At 45.3% G+C, this 18,294-nt stretch overlaps 1 protein-coding gene and 1 long non-coding RNA gene across 3 annotated transcripts in view; one reads left to right on the top strand and one right to left on the bottom strand.

Annotated features, from left to right (window-relative positions):
- Nucleotides 1–1,791: 1,791 nt before the first annotated feature.
- The window catches only part of CD164L2 (CD164 molecule like 2), a 34,733-nt gene continuing 18,230 nt past the window's right edge, over nt 1,792–18,294 (bottom strand). The window contains exons 5-6 of one of the 2 annotated variants that reach the window (XM_081921013.1): nt 15,575–15,737; nt 1,792–2,679 (exon numbers count right to left, since the gene is read on the bottom strand). In XM_081921013.1, the coding sequence (XP_081777139.1) occupies nt 2,673–2,679; nt 15,575–15,737 (170 nt within the window). In that variant the 3' untranslated portion in view covers nt 1,792–2,672. Of the gene's footprint in view, nt 2,680–9,301; nt 10,729–15,574; nt 15,738–18,294 lie in introns of those variants that run through there. The other variant, XM_081921012.1, reaches the window with a different exon arrangement.
- On the top strand, nt 11,425–18,266 carry LOC309375372. Its single transcript, XR_014170871.1, has 3 exons — nt 11,425–14,896; nt 16,130–16,311; nt 17,942–18,266. It is a non-coding gene; the product is annotated as an uncharacterized lncRNA (long non-coding RNA).

Genomic DNA, 18,294 nt, shown 5'->3' with positions numbered 1-18,294 from the left:
GAAACAACACCCAAGTAACTTCCTCTACCCAAATACACACTTTAAAAAAGCTGGGTATGATTCTGTAAAAACTAACTGAAATGGACGTTGCGTTTTGATGACTTCACATTGTGCACAACTCAAGATAAAATTCAATACCTCTGGGGGCATACAAATGGATGGTGTTAATGGGTAATGAGAAGCTTTACATTTACAGGGCTCATAATTTTTCGAAGAATCAAAGCCAATTAGGTGATAAGAACAGTCCAAAGGTTCCCTGTTTGAGTTTTTATGAACCATTTTGCAAAATGAATAGTGTTTGTCCTAGGGAATTGCGGGGGGGGGGGGGACTTGTCACGTCAGTCTGTGATTGCGAATCCCATCCCTACTAATGAGTATGTGCATATGTGGGCTTCTGTTAGGAAGGAGCAGAGCTTTTTTTCCAGGGGAAACTCACAGGAACTCAGTTCCGGCACCTCTCAGGTAAGGCACCATTGCCATTCTAAGAGAATGAGGGAGGTGTTCCTGGTGAGCTCTGGCACCTCTTTTTCTAGAAAAATAGCACTGGGGATGAGAGACAAATCTGATCCAGTTTGCATTTAAAAGACACAGAGAAGCTGAAACTGTTCTGCGTGGAGAAACAGAGTTGTGACTTTGGTGACCCCCCTGGAAACCTAATGGGGATGCAAGATCTGTTGGAGTGTTAGTGCTCAGGATGCATATATGTATAGAGAAAAACATACATATCCTAAAGTATCAATTCAGGGCACTATGGAAAATTTAAACAGTGGCTCTCAACCTCCCAGCATTCAGGATGCTGCTGCTGCTCCCTCCCTGTGAAAGCTCGACAGAGCCTACTAATGGGCACCTCAACCCCACCACCCTGCAAAATCCATCCCTGCTGCTAAGGTCTAACCTCTCCCCTCTGGTACTCTCTCAGACCAGAGCCATCATGCTGTTTTAGAAATGTACCTTTTCCAGTGCTTGCATATATTTCCAGGGATGCATCACAGCGAGAACGGCGGGGACCACCTATAAATCTGATTTTATTATCCTGAAACCGCTTTGAGAGCCATTATGGCTGAAGACTGCAAATAAATAATCAAGGTAAACAACTCTGAGCACAGCCTTTTCTTTAAAGGAAATAAGAAACAAGTTGCTATATTTCACTGTGCCTCTGCTTCTCGGGGGGAGGGTCCAGCACATACATTCTTTGCTCAGCTCTGCCAAACACAACTAATGAACTCGTGCAACAAGAACACATTGCCTCCATATCATCCGATATGAAGCTCCCAGGTTCAATAGCTTTAGCTAGAGTAATATTAAGTAGTTGTTACTAGGACGGTGATAAAGTCCTGCCTGCCTTGGACTCTGGGCTAGGAGTGCTGTGAAGAGTTGTTTAATGAGTACATGTATTGGTTTTTATCTTGGACAGTTGGGGAAACAAAGAAGATATGTGTGTGGAAGGTTTTTTTTCTTTTTTACATTATGCATAAATTTTCACTCTTGCAAGCTGCCCAGAAAAGCCGCTTAGAAATATTTCAAGTAAACAAATTTTCCAGCAGAATAATGTTATAAAATCAGTAGCTGACAAATATTACAGCAGAATTCCACAAGCTTGGTGCTGTCCAGACGTTGTTGAACTAAAATTCCCAAAATCACTGACCATCAGCCATGTTCGCTGGGGATGATGGGAGTCCGAAATATCAATGGCACTAGATGAAAGAAGGGCAGGTTACAACATTGTGGCTATAATCAAAGTTATCCCCAAATGCGTAGAAGTACGAACTGTTCAATAACAAAAACACAAAATGCGTTCCACAAATATTTTGTTTTATTTTAGAGGCGTCTTCTCCCGTTGTGTTTGCTGCCATTCCACAGTAAGGGGTGTTCTTTATTTTTCCAGGGAGGCAGCTGAGAACTGGACTCTTAGAAGGATCCACTCTTTAATGGACAGGCAACTTCCAATGAAGTCCAACATCGGTTGGGTTCGGCGTTAACAAGTCAGCTGCTTCGATGCAACTCCCCTACTGGAAACTCACTCGCAAGAACGAGTGTGAAGGAGACCCACCCCAACTTTCTTGTGCAAGAAGCTAACATCGTGACTCAAGTGTCTTGACATCTGCATAAGACTCTGACCTTTTAAAGTGATCTGCCTTAAACAATATTGGGTGGAGGGAGAAAGAAGTCACACGGGTGAAGTAGCCCCAAGTTCCACTGGACGTTCCACTTTTGGTGCAGCATTTAAGAACAAATATACAGGACCGGCAGGTACTGAAACAGGATCCATGTGGGCTTAGAATAAGGATAATCAACCAAAAGCAGGTTGCACAGAAGGGGGGAAAATAGAAAGAAAACCCCACAGTCATTTGAAGCTGTCCTTAACCTCACACAGTTACATACAAAGCAGATCCCTGCAGCTTGAGCTTGCTAGTATCTCATGTATATATTTATACTATTTCCGCAGCAAGTCTAAAGGGTCCAGGTATCTGAGCCAAGCATCACCCATCGTGACAATAGGCTGTTTAGGTCTGGAGCAGATCTCCCACTTCAGCAGCTCCATTTGAAGAAGAGAGAGAGAGGGGGGGGGAAAGAGTCCTGGCTCCTAATGCAGCCACAGTCAGCCTCCTCTTCTCCAGCAACTCCTCCCGCAAGAGAAACGCTTATCAAGGCAGCTCCCTGGAGATCAGCCATCAGATCCTAATGTGATGGAACAAATGAGAAGGGGGGGACACAGGGGGGTGGGGAAAACACTTCACCAGGCAAGAGAACAGACAGCAGGGGGAGCACCTAGCTCAGCCAAAATGGCAGATCTCTAACAGCGACTTCTCCCTTGCTTTCATCAACGCTGGAAACAACTTCACCTGGTAAACCAGGAAGGTGCAACTTGTGTAATTTGTGAATGGCTGGATTTCATGACATGCACGTGTCGGCACTGCCAGCTTCACCATTCACATCTTTATTTGCAGACCTCTTTAATTTGAAAATTTAGGGGTTTTAATTGCAGAATTAGAGCAACCCAGACTTCTTAGCACCTTGCTCCCTGTGCCCTAGTTAGGCAGGCAGGCAGGCATCATGAAATGTGAACGGCTCTCTATTACCAGAACCTATGCACCATTGCATCTTATCAAACATACACCACATCAGGTGCCGTGCCATTGCATGTCACTCCCTGAATGCTGTTAAATATGAAACATCAAATAAAATAATCAATACATAGTAATATCCAAGATATGAGGCATTTGGGCACCAAATTAGATACTCAATTTTGCAGAAGAGAAGAATTAAATTGTTGGGAACAAGACCATCTCAGCTCTAAGCTGGCCATTCTCAAGTTACAAGAGGCACTTTCCCCTTGTTTCTGAAAAGTGAGGAAAAGTTAAGTTTGCAGCACAGTTCATACTAGCTCCATCCAACAGTGTTCAGTGCAGCTTATTCCCAGGCGACTTACTTCTGAGTAGACATGCAAAAGACTGTTGTCAGGCAGCAGTTCTATACTCACCTACTTGCAGAGCGACCCTAAGCATGTCTACCAAGATGTTCCCTGCTGATTTCAATAGAACACACTTCTGAAGAGGTATGGTTAGGAATGCGCTGAATCTCTGAATTCAGCAGGGTTCTCTCCTGGGTAACTGGGTATAGCATTGCAGCCTTAATTTCTGAACAGATGTTTATCAGGCCCAGGAACCAGCACCCCTTTAGCTGCTCTCTGACTCCAGCTCCCACCATCCCTTGTAGGAGCTGATGGGGGCAGAGTCCAACAACATTGGGAGGGGGCGGGGCAACAGGTTGTGCTCCTGATGCATATTATTACAGTGTTAAAGCCTCAGACCAGTTCTAATGTTAAAATTTGTACTCATGGGGGTGTCTAATGGCCAGCCAAACCTGCAATGGAAACTAACAAAAAAACCCACCCATATAATACAGGGTCTTACAAGACAGATATGCAGAGACCTGTGGAGGGAGATCAGCAATGCCGCATCAGAGACTATAATTACAATGGATTTTTATCATGGGCTTATTTCAGCCATCTTGGCTGAGATATGGGGTATAAATCTAATTTAAGAATTAGTAACTCTCATGAACATGAGTGAAAGGAACTGGGTACTTTCAAAGGCGATGTCCAGAGTTCAGTCCCAGAATGGTTGAACCGTGATTCAGAACAGTCTCTGTGTGTGTGCTTTGATGAAAATCACACTTTCTCCCCCCCGCCCAGCCCATTTTAGACATTATATAAAAATTCCTTATAAGCAAAGAGATTTTGAGGTATTCTGTGGTATGAAAAACGGTAATCAGAACAAATTATCATTAATTCTATGGTTTGTTTGTGGGTTCTTGTTGTTCGGGACAGCTAAAAAAGTATCCAAGAGGAGATCATTGCATTTTGCAATAAATCTTATCCCCTTTCTCCCAGCCCATCATCTGAAAAGCAAAACGAAAACCTGAGGTGACACTCCTGCTGTTGAGACATCTCTTGAGAATAAGACACTGTTTCCACCCCCACATGGAGGACCAAATCCTGTAAATGTCCAGTGTTTGTTTAGACACTTCTCACAGTGCAAATGCCGTTTCGTGGGTGGACAGATACACTCCAGGAAGGGGAAGAGCAAGACCCACTCCTGGGGTATTCACACAGATTACACCTTATCACTCAGGGAAGGACAACTTAGGCCCTTCAGATATGGCTAGACTCCATCAGCCCCAGGAAGCACAGTCAGCGGTCAGAGATGATGGAGTCGTAGTCCAGCAACATATTCTGGAGGGCAACAGCTCCCTGTTCCTCCTGTAACATCTGTGCTATCACTTGGGATGGTGTGTTCTCTGCCTTGGTTTTTAAAAAACAAAACCACACGAACACACAACAAACAGTATTGTGCTAAGACTCGAAATACTACACACTGACCTGCATAATTTTGCAAACCTGCCTGATTCTACCTAACTTATTTGAACTTTGCTATAATGAGGAAGGGCCAGGGTGCTGCAGCCCCCCACCTCACAAATCACTGGAAACTTAAGTTTGCAATTCCCCAGGCTTCCAAGACTGCAGCATCATATGTTTTCAAGCAAATGAAGAAACCTACTTGCTTTTCTCTCTCTTTTAAAAACAGACTATTTTTCTGGGAGGTCAAATTCAGTGGCTTTTATTTGCATCTGTGGGACTGCACAAGCACACCACCACGGGGGGAAATTGGTCTTGCTTAAAGTGGGGCTCTTTGTTACTCCTGTTCTTTCCACCTATTAAACACCTCCCCCAGCCTGAACAGTGCACAAGTTAAAGAATGTTAAGACTTCAGATGTGTTCACTAATGGGAAATAACTGATTAGTGCAGCAAGGGATCTAAGCAGAAGCAAGTATAGGTCCTTGTGCTATTGCATGCTGTGCACAATAATGGCCAACAGGCTACTGGTTCATTCACCTAAGAGGGTGAGAATGACAAGTCACACATACCAGGGTGTGCCTACCAGCTGTATTGAGGCTGAAATTTTACACCCTAACAATTTTGTGCCCAGGGCAATTGCCCCTGTAGCCCCCCCCCCACGCTAATAGGCTTGAGGTTGCAGCCAGCCAATCAACCTGCTCCTTGCATTTCCAGGCGCAAATAGGGTTAATTTATTAAACCACTATCAAGTGGCTCCCCAGCTGCCCCAGATCCACCTTTTTTGCAACAGCTTTCAGTTTGTTGCTTGTGGGAGAACCAGGTTTTGCCCAAGGCAGGATTCCCCCCCCCCCATGCACTGCTCATCTTAGGCTACTCTTGGAAAAATGCATGACTGTTTTGGGGTAGGGATTTCTCACCAAGGGAGACCCAAGCCTCAGGTTGTGCTCCCTGCAAACAGGTCACACTGCAGAAGGAAGACCGCAAGCAACACCACTACTGGAGCCCTGGAGAAATCAAACTCCCACAAGCTTTAATGAAGAAGTCAGGATCACAAGTCTGTGCCCCAGGTGGCATACAACACTCGGCTAGTCTCCCTCTCTCTTCCCCCCCCCCCCCCCGCCCACCACTTGCCAAGGAAGGCTCCAGGACTACTAAAGTCACACGGAAACACACAAAAGGCACAGCAAGAACACACAGAATTCATTCCTCAGCTGGTGGGAGTAGAGAAAGCAGCTAGTTAGAGAGCACCCCCATAATTCCTTTGCTATGGGTCTGCAGGCTTTTGGACTTGGCAGTGTCGCCACCAAGGAAGGGTTTTAAGGAGACATCAGATACAGAAAAGCTGGCTTACCATATTTTGACATAACCTATGTTACTGTGCAAAGAGATGGGGAGAATAAGAGCAAAGTCTAACAATACCTAACTGCACCACTGAGATTTGGGAGCGAGGAGGAGGAAAAGGAAGATGACAGCAGCAGACATTCCTGATTTTTTGAATCACTGTGAGTTTGTGCCGATTGCTATTAATTGTTTTATGGGCTACCTCATTGTGCTTTTTGATTATACGTACTAATGTTTGTCCGTTTTTAATGCTACTATTACGGTGAGCCGCTTTGAGTTCCACAATGCTCTTAGAAAAGTGGGATACAAATATCAAATCAAATACAAAAATAAATATCAACTCAAACTTTAAAAATCTCCCATCCTGGCAGCAGACCTGCCAGTGGTTTGGAAATGTTGTTGCTAAGCAGATTCCCAAGGAAACCTAAAATGGCTGCTGACACTGATCGGTTCTGATTGAGATTACTCTCCTCACAATGACACAGTGCTCAACTCCTGAGTCCCAGTAGCAGCCAGTTACTTAAATGATAGGGGAAGGAACCCCATTTCTGCTGTTGGGAGATTCTGAGAGCAGAGGTTGCTATAAGGGTCTGCAAGTATCAGGCTGGATTACAAAAAGCAACCATAGATCCCAGGGAAGTACTGAAGCTCAGTGGCAGAACACCTGATTTGAATGCAGAAGGCCCCAGATTCCATCTCCAGTTTAAAGAACCAGGTCAGTAGCGATGGAGAAGACCTCTGCCCAGAACCCTGGAGAGTCACTGCCAGTCAAGAGTAGACAATACTCGTCTAGATGGACATACAGGGCCAATCTGCATGATAATGCTTTAAATATGATACTGCTTTAAATGTATCATACCGCTTCTCCCTCCCATAAGAATTATGGGAAGTGTAGTTTGTTAAGGGAGCTGAGAGTTGTTGGGAGACCCCCTATTCCCCTCACAGAACTACAATTCCCAGAGTTCCCTGGGAAGAGGGGTTGATTGTTAAACCACTATGGGAACTGTATTGTCAGAGGAAGCCATGACCATTTATAGTGGTGTGATGGTGCTTCAAATCTATGGTGCAGATAGCACTTAAGTATACCCAGGATTGCAGCCCAAACGATCTGCTTCCACCTATGAATGAGCTTGTGGTGGCGGCTTACAAATGATGGCTAATTAGGCTATCAATTTATGCCACAGCAAGGCATAAGATTTGAAGGTGCAAAAGGGCGCATGGGAAGAACTCTTCAAGAATCAGGATGTTACACCCAGCTAATCACCTGGAGGCACTTATTTTTGTATTTGTTTTTTTAAATGTGTAAAGTTTTTTTAAATGTTTAGGATAATATTTTGTTTTCTTGTTATTATGCTTCTTTAAATGTGGATCAGCATTGTACCGTAATTGTGTCTGATTCTCTTTTGTACTGCTTGATAGTTTGTAAGGTTCTACTTGATTATTGAAGGCAGGTTACAAAACTGCTAAGAGATTGTTTCCTTTGCAAATGTGAAGCGGTATAGGAATTATTTAAATAAATACATACATAAATAAAAACTTTAAAAGCCCCTCTTAGTATGTGCAAGGAAATAAGGCCCATGAGCCCACTGTTAATGAAATCAAGTTCCCATAAGTGTAAAAACATGGAGTTGCATCCAACAAAGTTACACTCAAAGAAGACCCATTAAAGCCAATGGAGCTACGTTAGTCATGCTCATAAATGTTAATAGGACTACTCTGAGTAGGAATACCACCAACTACAATCCACGATTTATTCTTTCCTGGTGTGTACTTTTTAAAGCCACTTTTTAAAGCTTTTCTTGGGGTGGGGAGGAGAAAAGAACTAAAAGCAACAGGGCATAATAATACCACACTTTAACTAAGGGCGTCAAAGTCTTTGCTTTGCCCCCCTCTGAGAACAGCTATTTCTCAATTGAACAGCTACAAAAAACAAGGGAGGGAAAGGAAAGGGAAAAGAGATGGAAAGCCAGCTGGGAATAGAATCCAGTAGTCGCCATGGTGACTCCACAGCTTCACATTTTCGATCCTTTACTTTCTCAGCCACACCACAGGGAAGCCATAGGACAAGCACAGGGAGAAGAGGCCTTGATTCTGAGCAGGATGTACTGGGACACCCCCCACATAATACACTTGCCACGTGAGAGCTCCTTAAAGTTTCGCCACTACAGGAATAAACTAATCCCAGGGTGGGCAGACTTCAGGCTGATTTACTTACTTACTTAGACCCCTAAGGTGTAAACTGAGATGCAAAATGTCGTCATACATACCATGCATTAAAAGCACAATACCCACCCACCCCCAACCGAAGTGTAGTTAAATATGCTGGGAACTGTAGTTCTGTGAGGCGGTATAATACAGTTCCCAGAATTTGGGGTGGGGGGAATGTGCTTTAAATGTGTGATGTGTACCCAAGCCTAAGAATTAACAGGGCGCCTCTGAGCAGATGTGATCAGTACCAGAAGTGAGCTCACAATTTCCTTCACAGAAAAAAATCCACTTCTGGTTGGTTCCCACTCCACCCCAAAATTTCAGCAACACTTTTTATTTTCTTTTTTTTTTAAGTGAGGAGACCTTTTAAGGTGGTGCTGTTGTTAAGACAATTGGGAATCAAAAACCCTTGCTGGCCTATCAGAATTCACCCACAGATCTAGCAGTCTGCATGCTTCTGAACACATGTGCAACAGTTAACAGGGGAAACTTACTAGGGCAATGGGAGCTTTTCCCTCGATGCTTTTGTGTGTGTTGCTGGGGAGGGGAGAGGAGTTTCATGGGGGCCTCAGTGGGTGATAGTGGTGACTGGTTCCTGTTAGGAACGGGGCTGCTTGGACAGTATACAGCACATTCAAAGCACATCAACTTCCTCAAAGAATTCTGGGTACTGCAGTTTACCCCTCACAGGGCTACAATTCGCAGCAACCTCACAAACCAACCACAGCGTTCAGAATTATTGGAGTGGGAGGCACTTCAAATGTGCTTTAAAGCAGTGGCATACCTTGGGGTCTCAAATCTCAGCCGTGCCCTGTGAGGTGCCAAAATGTGGTGCCCCCACGCCTCTCACGCACCAGTCTAAATAATCTTGCACTGCCCCCCAAGGCTCTGCAACCAGTTCCACTGAACCGAACTGGTCACACTTCCCTAAATTTAAGGTATAGCATGCAAGCAGCCTGGTAGGGTGACCAACAGCAGGTAGAGCCAGGGACAGGTGGAGCAAACCGATTCTAGTTTTGTTGCAACCCTCCTCCCTGCTCATTTCTACAAGGCGATACTGAGACTAAGGAGGAGGCTGACAGTCTCAGGGTACTCCCTGGACCGCTTGTTAAGTACTAAGACAGGCAGGTGGAGCCAGGCTGAGGGCACACAGAGGCTGGTGGGGCAGTGCCCCATTTGCCCTCACAGACCAGCCTCCACTGGTGGGAGAGGGAAGGATTTGACCACAGTCCCTGCAAACTATATTCTCTGTAGCAACTTCCCCAACCTCCTGCACTAGGCATTCATTTAAAAAACCTCAAGAAGTACCTGCACACTACATAATTAACGTGATGCGTTGTTTTCAGCCTAAGGAAAAGGGCTGGAGGAGTTAGAATTTGCACACACAGATGAAAGTGGAGCTGCTGTTTGGTCGTTTTTATCTCCTGACCCAATTTCCCCCTCCCGTCTCCCCATCTCTCTTTTCTTATTGGCTATGCTAGCAAGCAAGTAGATCCTACGCCACTCAGTGTGCAGTTTCTGTGTCCCCCGGTTTCTCCGCCAGTTGGTAGAAAAACCTTTGAGATTCAGCTGCTCTCTCGTGGCAAATGTAACATGTGGTCATGCTCTTAGTCAAAAAAATAAGGGAGGGCAGAGGAGGGAGAGAGACAAACTCTGGTCAGCTCTGAATAGCTCATCTCCACTGCTCATCCCTGCCCTATGGAAGGCCCATAGTTTCAAAAGCAAACAAGAGCTGGTTGTTTGCACATTCCCGTTACACACACAATCAATCAGAAAGTTAACAGTATTCAGTTCAAAGCAGTCCCTGTTCTCCATCCATCCCTCTGCTGAATGCAGGAAAAGGGAAAAGCAAAATGTAAGCAGGATCCCCAGAGACAGTTTTATGCCTTCAGCGGAAGCCAGGAGTTAACGATTTCCCTGGCCTGTACCACTTCAGCATGGAAGAGAAGGATGCACATTTGAATATTCCTGCATATATATATATATATAATATCACTGGCACATGAAAAACTAAAAGGCCAGGGATTTCAAGGTAGCTTTCTCTGAAGACATGCTACATTTCTATGTGCAAGGAGGAACAATCAAACATGCAAGCTCCTCGCAGCAGGCTAAGGTTCTATGGTCCAGGAAAATCAAGATCATTTGATGCTGCTGAATGCATAAAAACAGGCCCATAATAGCCTTTCTTGGCTCTGAGGAAAGAGCCCCACGAAGGGAGTGGGTCTAAGAGAAGGTTCGTAGGTTTTCCTGGTTCCAGAGACAGCCCATTACTTCCCACTGTTCTTTCACACACAGCTACACCTACTGCTGGTTGTCCTCTCTGACGACAGGCAGCGTGCAAGGGAGATACAAAAAAAAGGGGGGTGGGGAGATGGCAATTGGGGACATGACGTTAGAGACAATATCAAAGCACAATGCCCCTTTAAACACGCCCAATACACACATTTCTGGTAGAGAGTCACTGATACGCCAAATAAATAGAAGGTTCCCCTTGGGTAGCATTAGTGCTCTGGTTAACGGGGTCTGGAGAGGAATGGACATAATAGAGCTACGGCAAAATTATAAGCTTTAGTTTGGAGCCAAGGACAGGGGTACAGTTAAGAACAGAGAAATAGCATGGACCAAGTTAAGAGAGAATAAGGTGTTAAGAGATTTGTACTTTATGATCCAGATTAAGATGGGGGTTACCCCCAGAAGGGCAGAGCTTCTGTTCCCTTTAAAGAACTCTGAATTTTCAGCAAGGGCAGTCCTCCTCATAAATGCACCACTATTTGTTTTTGTGTCAGGAGGGGAGATGCACCTGCCTTTCAGAGAGTTCTGAAAAATGACAGGAGCAATGGGTTCATCCAAACTACCTTTTGTGCCGTGTTACTAGGCACGGTTCTGGGCTTTACAGCCCCATGTCTGAATGTTTGCTTGTTTAAACAAAAAAAATTCCTTCCAGTAGCACCTTAAAGACCAACTAAGTTAGTTCTTGGTATGAGCTTTCGTGTGCATGCACACTTCTTCAGTGTGCTTGTTTGTTTGTCCCAATGCTATCCCTGAGAAAACCTGCATTTCAACACTGAATAGCTCGGTTTTCTGCAAATTGCCATCTGCTCTGATTCAGCTGTAAAACGTGGGTTTTCTTGGGAAAAGCGACGGGGGGGGGGGGGAACCCACCAGGACACAAAGCTTTAAAGCACAGGCCTTTGCCTGGAAAGTATGGGGCAAAAGATAGCCTGAATGAGCCCAATGTTCTATTGGGAATAGAATCAACCTAGGGCTAAGCAATTTGTTACACAAACAGAAATAAGAGAGTGAGAGGGATGCTGCAAACAAAAAACAGCAGCGATCACTGTCTGGTTGACATCCCAGCCACCTCCAATAGCGGCAGCTTTCCCCAGTGCTGGAATGCCAAACAAACCCCTCTCTCAAGGTGCCTGAACAATTACGATTTAGGGCAGGAATCAGCATGAGCAAACGCACCCACAGTCAAAATTTGGGGATCACGCATGGCTGCAATCATCAAGGAAGTTAAGCCCTCAATAGCAAGGCTTCTGGAGTGATTTTGCCAAACTGGCTTTGGAAGGGAGCCAGCTGCCCAAGGATGTTTTAAAAGCTGGAACATTGGCAGGCTTGGGCTCGCACAGCTTTTTTATTTAAAAAACTGAAAATACAGTCCAAGGCTTTGGGCAAAGGGATACAACTGTCTTATCTTGCCTCAAATTCTTCCTCCATGGCCCCCAATAATGTGTTCCTAGCTGGCCCACTGTTTAAACTGAACCTTGACTGAGAAGAGATCCAACACTGGGGCAAAAAGATTCAACTAAGACCCAGCCAAGTTTGCTGAGGGAAGTTTGAGCGCCCTTTTCTACACAGAGGTATTTTTCTTTACATATATCCAACTTCAAGGCTGAAGACAGCGGCTGTGTACACACCATACATTTAAAGCACACCGCTTCCCCCAAAGAATCCTGGGGACTGTAGTTTACCCCTCACTAAGCTGCACTTTCCAGCACCCCTAACAAACTACAGTTTGCAGGATTATTGGGGGGGGGGGGGAGAGTCATGTGCTTTAAGAGTATAGTGTGTGTGTGTGCAGTTACTGCTGCCCTCCAAGGCAAAGACCAATATGGTACCACCACCCTCATTCCATGTTCAGAAGCCAACTGGACTTTCGACTGAAGTCAACACTGGTGACTTGTCCAGCGTACCACAGGACAGCAGGCTAGCTGGGCGTGCAGGCCAGGCTGCATTGCAGACACAGCTCTGGCCTCTCAACCCCTCGTCATCACCCACTGCCAGCCCCCAAGCACCTGCCACCTGAGGCAGTCACTTCACTCCATAACAGGCCCTGCCCAACTGGCTTCCTTGCACACACAACTGAAGCAAAAGATGATGCTCATGCCATAATCCACGCATGACTATGTCAGTGGAGTACCTGTGTAGGAGAAAGCATCATTGTGTGAAGCAGGCTTCAAGAGATCTTTTGATCCCACACTCTCCTATGAGAGGTGGGTGGGAGGAAAGAAAGAAAGAAAATCAAGGACAGATTGAGAGGAGGAGAACCCAGCTGGTGATTCTCTGAAAGGATCTGTCAGAGACAGAGATGGCAGCAGAAGATACAGATGAGAAACCCAGAAATATTGTTGGGCGCATGCGAGGAGGAGAGTCCCTCACAGAACATTTGAAATTTCCTTTAACACTGACCAAAGGTTACACACAGCAGGGATGTAGAGCTATTTGGCTAGGATTTTGTTCACCACCTGCCGACAAAAGTATAACCCACTCTGAGCAGGGCAAACCACAAGTTATAGCTTTCGCAATTTAGCAAAGTATGCTCAAACTGGCCTCTCGTTATATGGATAAAGCATCAGTCCCAAAGATGTACTCTCACCTGGGCTTGGTTCGCCACAGACGACACTTTCACTCTCTCCCCCTCCAGCTATTTGCCCTCTGAAAGTGCTGCTTACAGTAAACAGCACCAACCTCACAGGGAAATATCAGCTTGTGGGAAGGTGTTGCTAGGAAATAGCACAAGGCCCCATTCTGGTGTGAGGCCTTGATGTGGATTAGGAGAGTTCTAGATTGGAGGGCTATTACTATATTTATTTCCTTTATTTTTATTTTATAATTTAATTTTCTCTGCGTGTTTTGCAATTGGTTTTTATACCAATTTTTGAAGCCTACCCTTCCTCCCAAAGGAGCCAAGCTCAAGCACGCTTTTCAAAAAGTGTTGTACCTCCACTGATGGAGGCAGCATGCCTCCGATTGCCAGCGGCTGGTAACCGCAAGTGGGGAGGGCTCTGTTGCGCTCAGGCCCTGTTTGCAGACTTCCGTAAGGAAGTCTGGTTGGCCACAGTGAGAACAGAATGCTGGACTAGATGGGCCACTGGTGTAATCCAGCAGAGCTATTCTTTGTTTCAGAGAGAAACCATTCCCTGCTGCAGACGGTTGGCTTCCATAAATTGGAGGACAATGAAAATAGCAACCCAGAGGAATGAGAAAGATAATAAAAACAGGGACCCTAGGTGTGTGAAAGTAGCCACATCAGTGTTTTAAGGCATGTTCACACATTACACTAAACACAAGTACAAGCTGTTTCTACACAGGCACATGTGTTTGCGTAAAACAGCTCAGCTACTGCGTACATAGACTGTACACTCGTTGAATGTTACATGTGAATAACTGTACAAGTGTGCAGCTGAACTATTTGTGTTCACAGGTATGGTGAACACAATGTAACATGTGAACACCCCTACCTGCTGCCACTTTGGAACATCTAAAGAGAGCCGTAATCACAACACAACCACAATGAATGTGAGAAAGATTTTTAAATAATAATTAAAATTTCAAAGCTTTGCTTTGCTGCCCTTCTTAAAGATCCAGAGTCCTCATTTAAAGTGAGTCACAGTTTTGTGGCCAGGGGGTAGAGGGAGAGAAAGCAGAACAAAGGAGGAAGACGGCAGAGAAACCCAGAACTGCAGACAGCCAGTCATGGGGTTGGATATGAGAAGACTGCAAATATCTGTGTTGAGGAAATAAATGAGCCTTCACCAAAAGTTATGTGTTGTGAGCAGGCTGGACCAGCCCCTTCCTCGGCACAAAGAGTGCTGAGCTCAGTGGCATGTCGAACTGCCAGTCCTTGAACACAGTCAGTAGCATGTATGTGAGAATTGCACAGCAGCAACGAAGGGAAAAACTGAGTGCAAGGACACAGGAATAATGCGAAGGTGGGGAAGAGGGGAGGAAGGTTGTCAAGCATAAGATCCCTCTATTTCTGTGTTTAGAGGGATATAAGAGCTGATCTGCCGTGCTTTATCCCCTGAAAACGCACAGAAGACAAACTGGGGGGTGGGGTGGAGAAATGAAGACAGCAAAAGAGCTGAAACTCACAGCCTGAACAGCCATTTTGAAAACACACAGAAAGTTATTGTGTGATACAAGATGGCCGACCATCATGAAGGCAGGCTTTGCATCCCAATGGATGCTCTTGGTCTTCATGTGTGAGTAGTCAGTTTCAATAACTTTCCCACTAACACCACCCCATTGTCTTATTTTTTTTTAATGAATATAGTTTCTTAACTGCCCTGGGCCACATCCACACCATAATACCACTTTTATAGTCATGGCTGCTCCATGTCTCAAAGCATCCTGGGAACAGTCATTTGTTAAAGGTGCTCAGAGGTAGGAGCTCTAATTTCCTAAGTTCCCTAACAAGAGTGGTTGACAGTAAAACCACTCAAAAAATGAGTTCTGTTAGTTCCTAGCAACTCTCAGCACCCTTAATAAACTACACTTCCCAGGATTCTTGGGGGGAAGCCATGACAAAGGAGCATAAGAGCACTTTAAATGTACAGGGTTGATGTGACCCTGGTCTAAACTATTATAGCTTGGGCACCAAATGAAAAACAACAAAAGGCCCTGAGGCATCTTAAAGACCATCAAACATATTAGGGCAGGCGCTTTTGTGCACCAAGCTCATGCCATAATAAAGCTGTCAGTCTTTGAAGATGCCACAGACTAAACAAAGCAATTGCTTTGGAAACAACCCCAAAATGAAGATCAGAATGTTCTTACGGACAGACCATCTCCCTCTCTGCTTCTCAGAGGACAGCACATTTCCACCACCACCACCACCCCCACCCCCACCCCCCGCTCCCAGCTGCTTGTAGGGAACTTACAGTGTCTGATAGGTGCTGTCCTTTGCCTTGAGGAATTTCACCACGAAAAATACAACGGCTTGGAGGCTGAGCACCAGGATGATTCCCCCGATGAAGCTGGCAGAGTCAAATCCTGGCGGGTGGAACTCCGGGGAGTCAGTTAGCGGAAGGCTGGCCGTTGTACCTAGGGGGAGACAGAGCAAGAGCAAGGGGGTTGTGAAGGTACTTGGCAAAAGGGGAAAAGGCTGTAGCTCAATGTGGGAAGAGTATATGCTTCGTATGCAGAAGACACCCCTGCACAAAAAATACTAGAGAGCCACTGCCAATCAGTGAAGACAATGCTGGTTTGACTTGCATGTTCTTAAAAGAGTTTACAACTGAGAGATCATATTCTTGACTTTCCTACCAGTCCATTAACTGGGGGATTTTTTTGGGGGGGGAGGGGGAAGCGTGTATTTTGTATTGAATCGCTTATACAATAATATTTAAGCATTTATAGGCTGCACTTTTCATAAAAATGCCACAAGGCTGTATACAATACACAAAATGACAACAAGATTTTGTTTTCATATACAGGTTCCAAAGATGGAGTAATGATTAGTTCCGTCATAACCCCCCCCCCCAGCTAACAACTTATTCAAAAATTCAGCCACCTCTGAGCAGTCCCACATGTGCTTCTATGTACCAACTACACAGCAGCCCCTCCAGCACAGTGAAGATGGACCTGTGTGCACAATGGAGAGCAGTCCTGGAGTAAGGTTATCAGTACTGTACTAACTTTAAAGAGAGCTCTCAAGTTTGAGCTGACGAAGACCTGTATGGAGGCTTGGCCACAGACCATATAACACCTCTGCTCAGAGATCTGTGCTAGTTGTTGATTTGCCAAGCTCAAGGTGTTACTATTACTGTCTGGAGGCGTTTGGAGGATGGATGGTGTCTAACGGATTGAGGCTGAATCCTGACAAGAAGGAAGTACTGTTTTGGTGGGGCAGGAGGCTGGCAGGTATGGGGGACTCCCTGGTCCTGAAAGGAGTAACTGTGCCTTTGAAGGACCAGGTGCGCAGCCTGGGAGTCATTTCGGACTCACAGCTGTCCATGGAGGTGCAGGTTAATTCTGTATCCAGGGTGGCTGTCTACCAGCTCCATCTGGTATGCCGGCTGAGAATCTTTTTGCCTGTGCACTGTCTTGCCAAAGTGGTACATACTCTTGGTTATCTCCAGAATTTCCTGCAGCGTACAGGGGGTACCAAGCCCCCTGCAAGTCTTATGATGATCTGTTGCACAGAAATTCCAACAGCCTCTGCAGCCTAAAATTCCTGCTTTCGCCAAAAACTCCCCCTAGCAATGTTAATGGCTCACAGTCAAAAATCCCCTTAAGGAACAGTTCAAGCTTTCCTGATGGTGAAAGAGATTAGGTGACTGGGCGGGCAGTGTCTGAAATGGCACCTCCTGGCCAACCTTACACCTCACTTTACAAGATGTAAGGATCGAAAAGCATCATTTTGTTGCAAGCTTCTTCTTTTTTTGTCTTCCACCATGCCACGCTAGTCAGCTCATGTACAGGTTGTATTGCAAAGGCTTAGCTGCTAGAACTTAACCCTTCGTTCCATGGACTGTGCATTCACTACCCATGTTTTGCATCTCCATCACAAAAGCAGCCACGCAATGCTGCAGCATTGCTACTGAAGGGGTGCACTTTGCAAGGGAACAGAGGAAGCAGTTAAACACAGTGTGGGCAAGACTGGTGTGGAAGCCGAAAAACAGGAGCCTTCGCTCACGCAGAGATAAATGAGTGCATACAACTTCCCGTCGGGAGCCTGCGCTGGATCAATAATTCACAAGGATTCAGGATAGAGTTACTCACTTTAATTAGCCCAAAGCTCTTCAATTCTTGCTCTTCTTTTCGGCAGGAAGATTCATTCTCTCTGAGAACACATACATCCATCTCTCCTTCACTTCTTTATTAGCTAGCTTTTCCCTTTCCGTTCCTTTGGCCTGCCTTGTTAAGCTTTCTCATCCAAACCAGCAATGCTGTACAGCAAGAGCTTGCCAGGCCTCTTGGCAATAGCAAAAGGATCTGTTTTATTTTATTAAAGCCCCTTAATTTTCACCTGAAATAGTGGTGGGAAGTCTTGCTCTCTTCTAAATTGCTGCTAAAAGCACAGTCATTTTTCAAAGGTAAGGTCTGAATGAGCCTCCGTGTAGGATTGGGAACATGTTGTGGGCTTGTAGGTGGGAAGATCTGGAGCTAAATTCTAAGCAGAATCTGGCCTGAATCCTAATAATAATAATAATAATAATAATAATAATAATAATAGTTTCCCCAGCCACTCCAACAAAGTATTAAAATACAATAATTAATCAAATACTAAAACCTTTCCTAAACAGGGCTGCCTTCAGATGTCTTCTAAAAGTCCAAATTGTTGGAGAAGCACACTTTGCCCTCACACTGAGACTCTGGGTTTAGGAAAATAGGAAAGATCCTAGTTCTACTTGGGTAAGGTGGCGATGCAATCAGCCATGTTTGCTCTCACGTCTCAAGGTAAGCTTTGGTCCTGTTCCCCGAGTGACAAGTGTTTACCACAACAGAAGGGCCTGCTAAGGAAAACAGCACCTGGAGCACATATGACCACCAAGAAGCCGCTCTGCATTCCCCACTTGGAGATGCTCTAGCACTACCTCACCAACATTCAAACCCTCCCCTTCTCCAATGCGCAAAAGATAAGGAGACTCACACTTAC

Source organism: Podarcis melisellensis, assembly GCF_964234715.1.
Source record: "Podarcis melisellensis genome assembly, chromosome: 8".
Classification (NCBI taxonomy): Eukaryota; Metazoa; Chordata; class Lepidosauria; order Squamata; family Lacertidae; genus Podarcis; species Podarcis melisellensis.
Note: the sequence above shows the minus strand (reverse complement) of the source record. Positions and strands in the feature narration are given on the sequence as shown.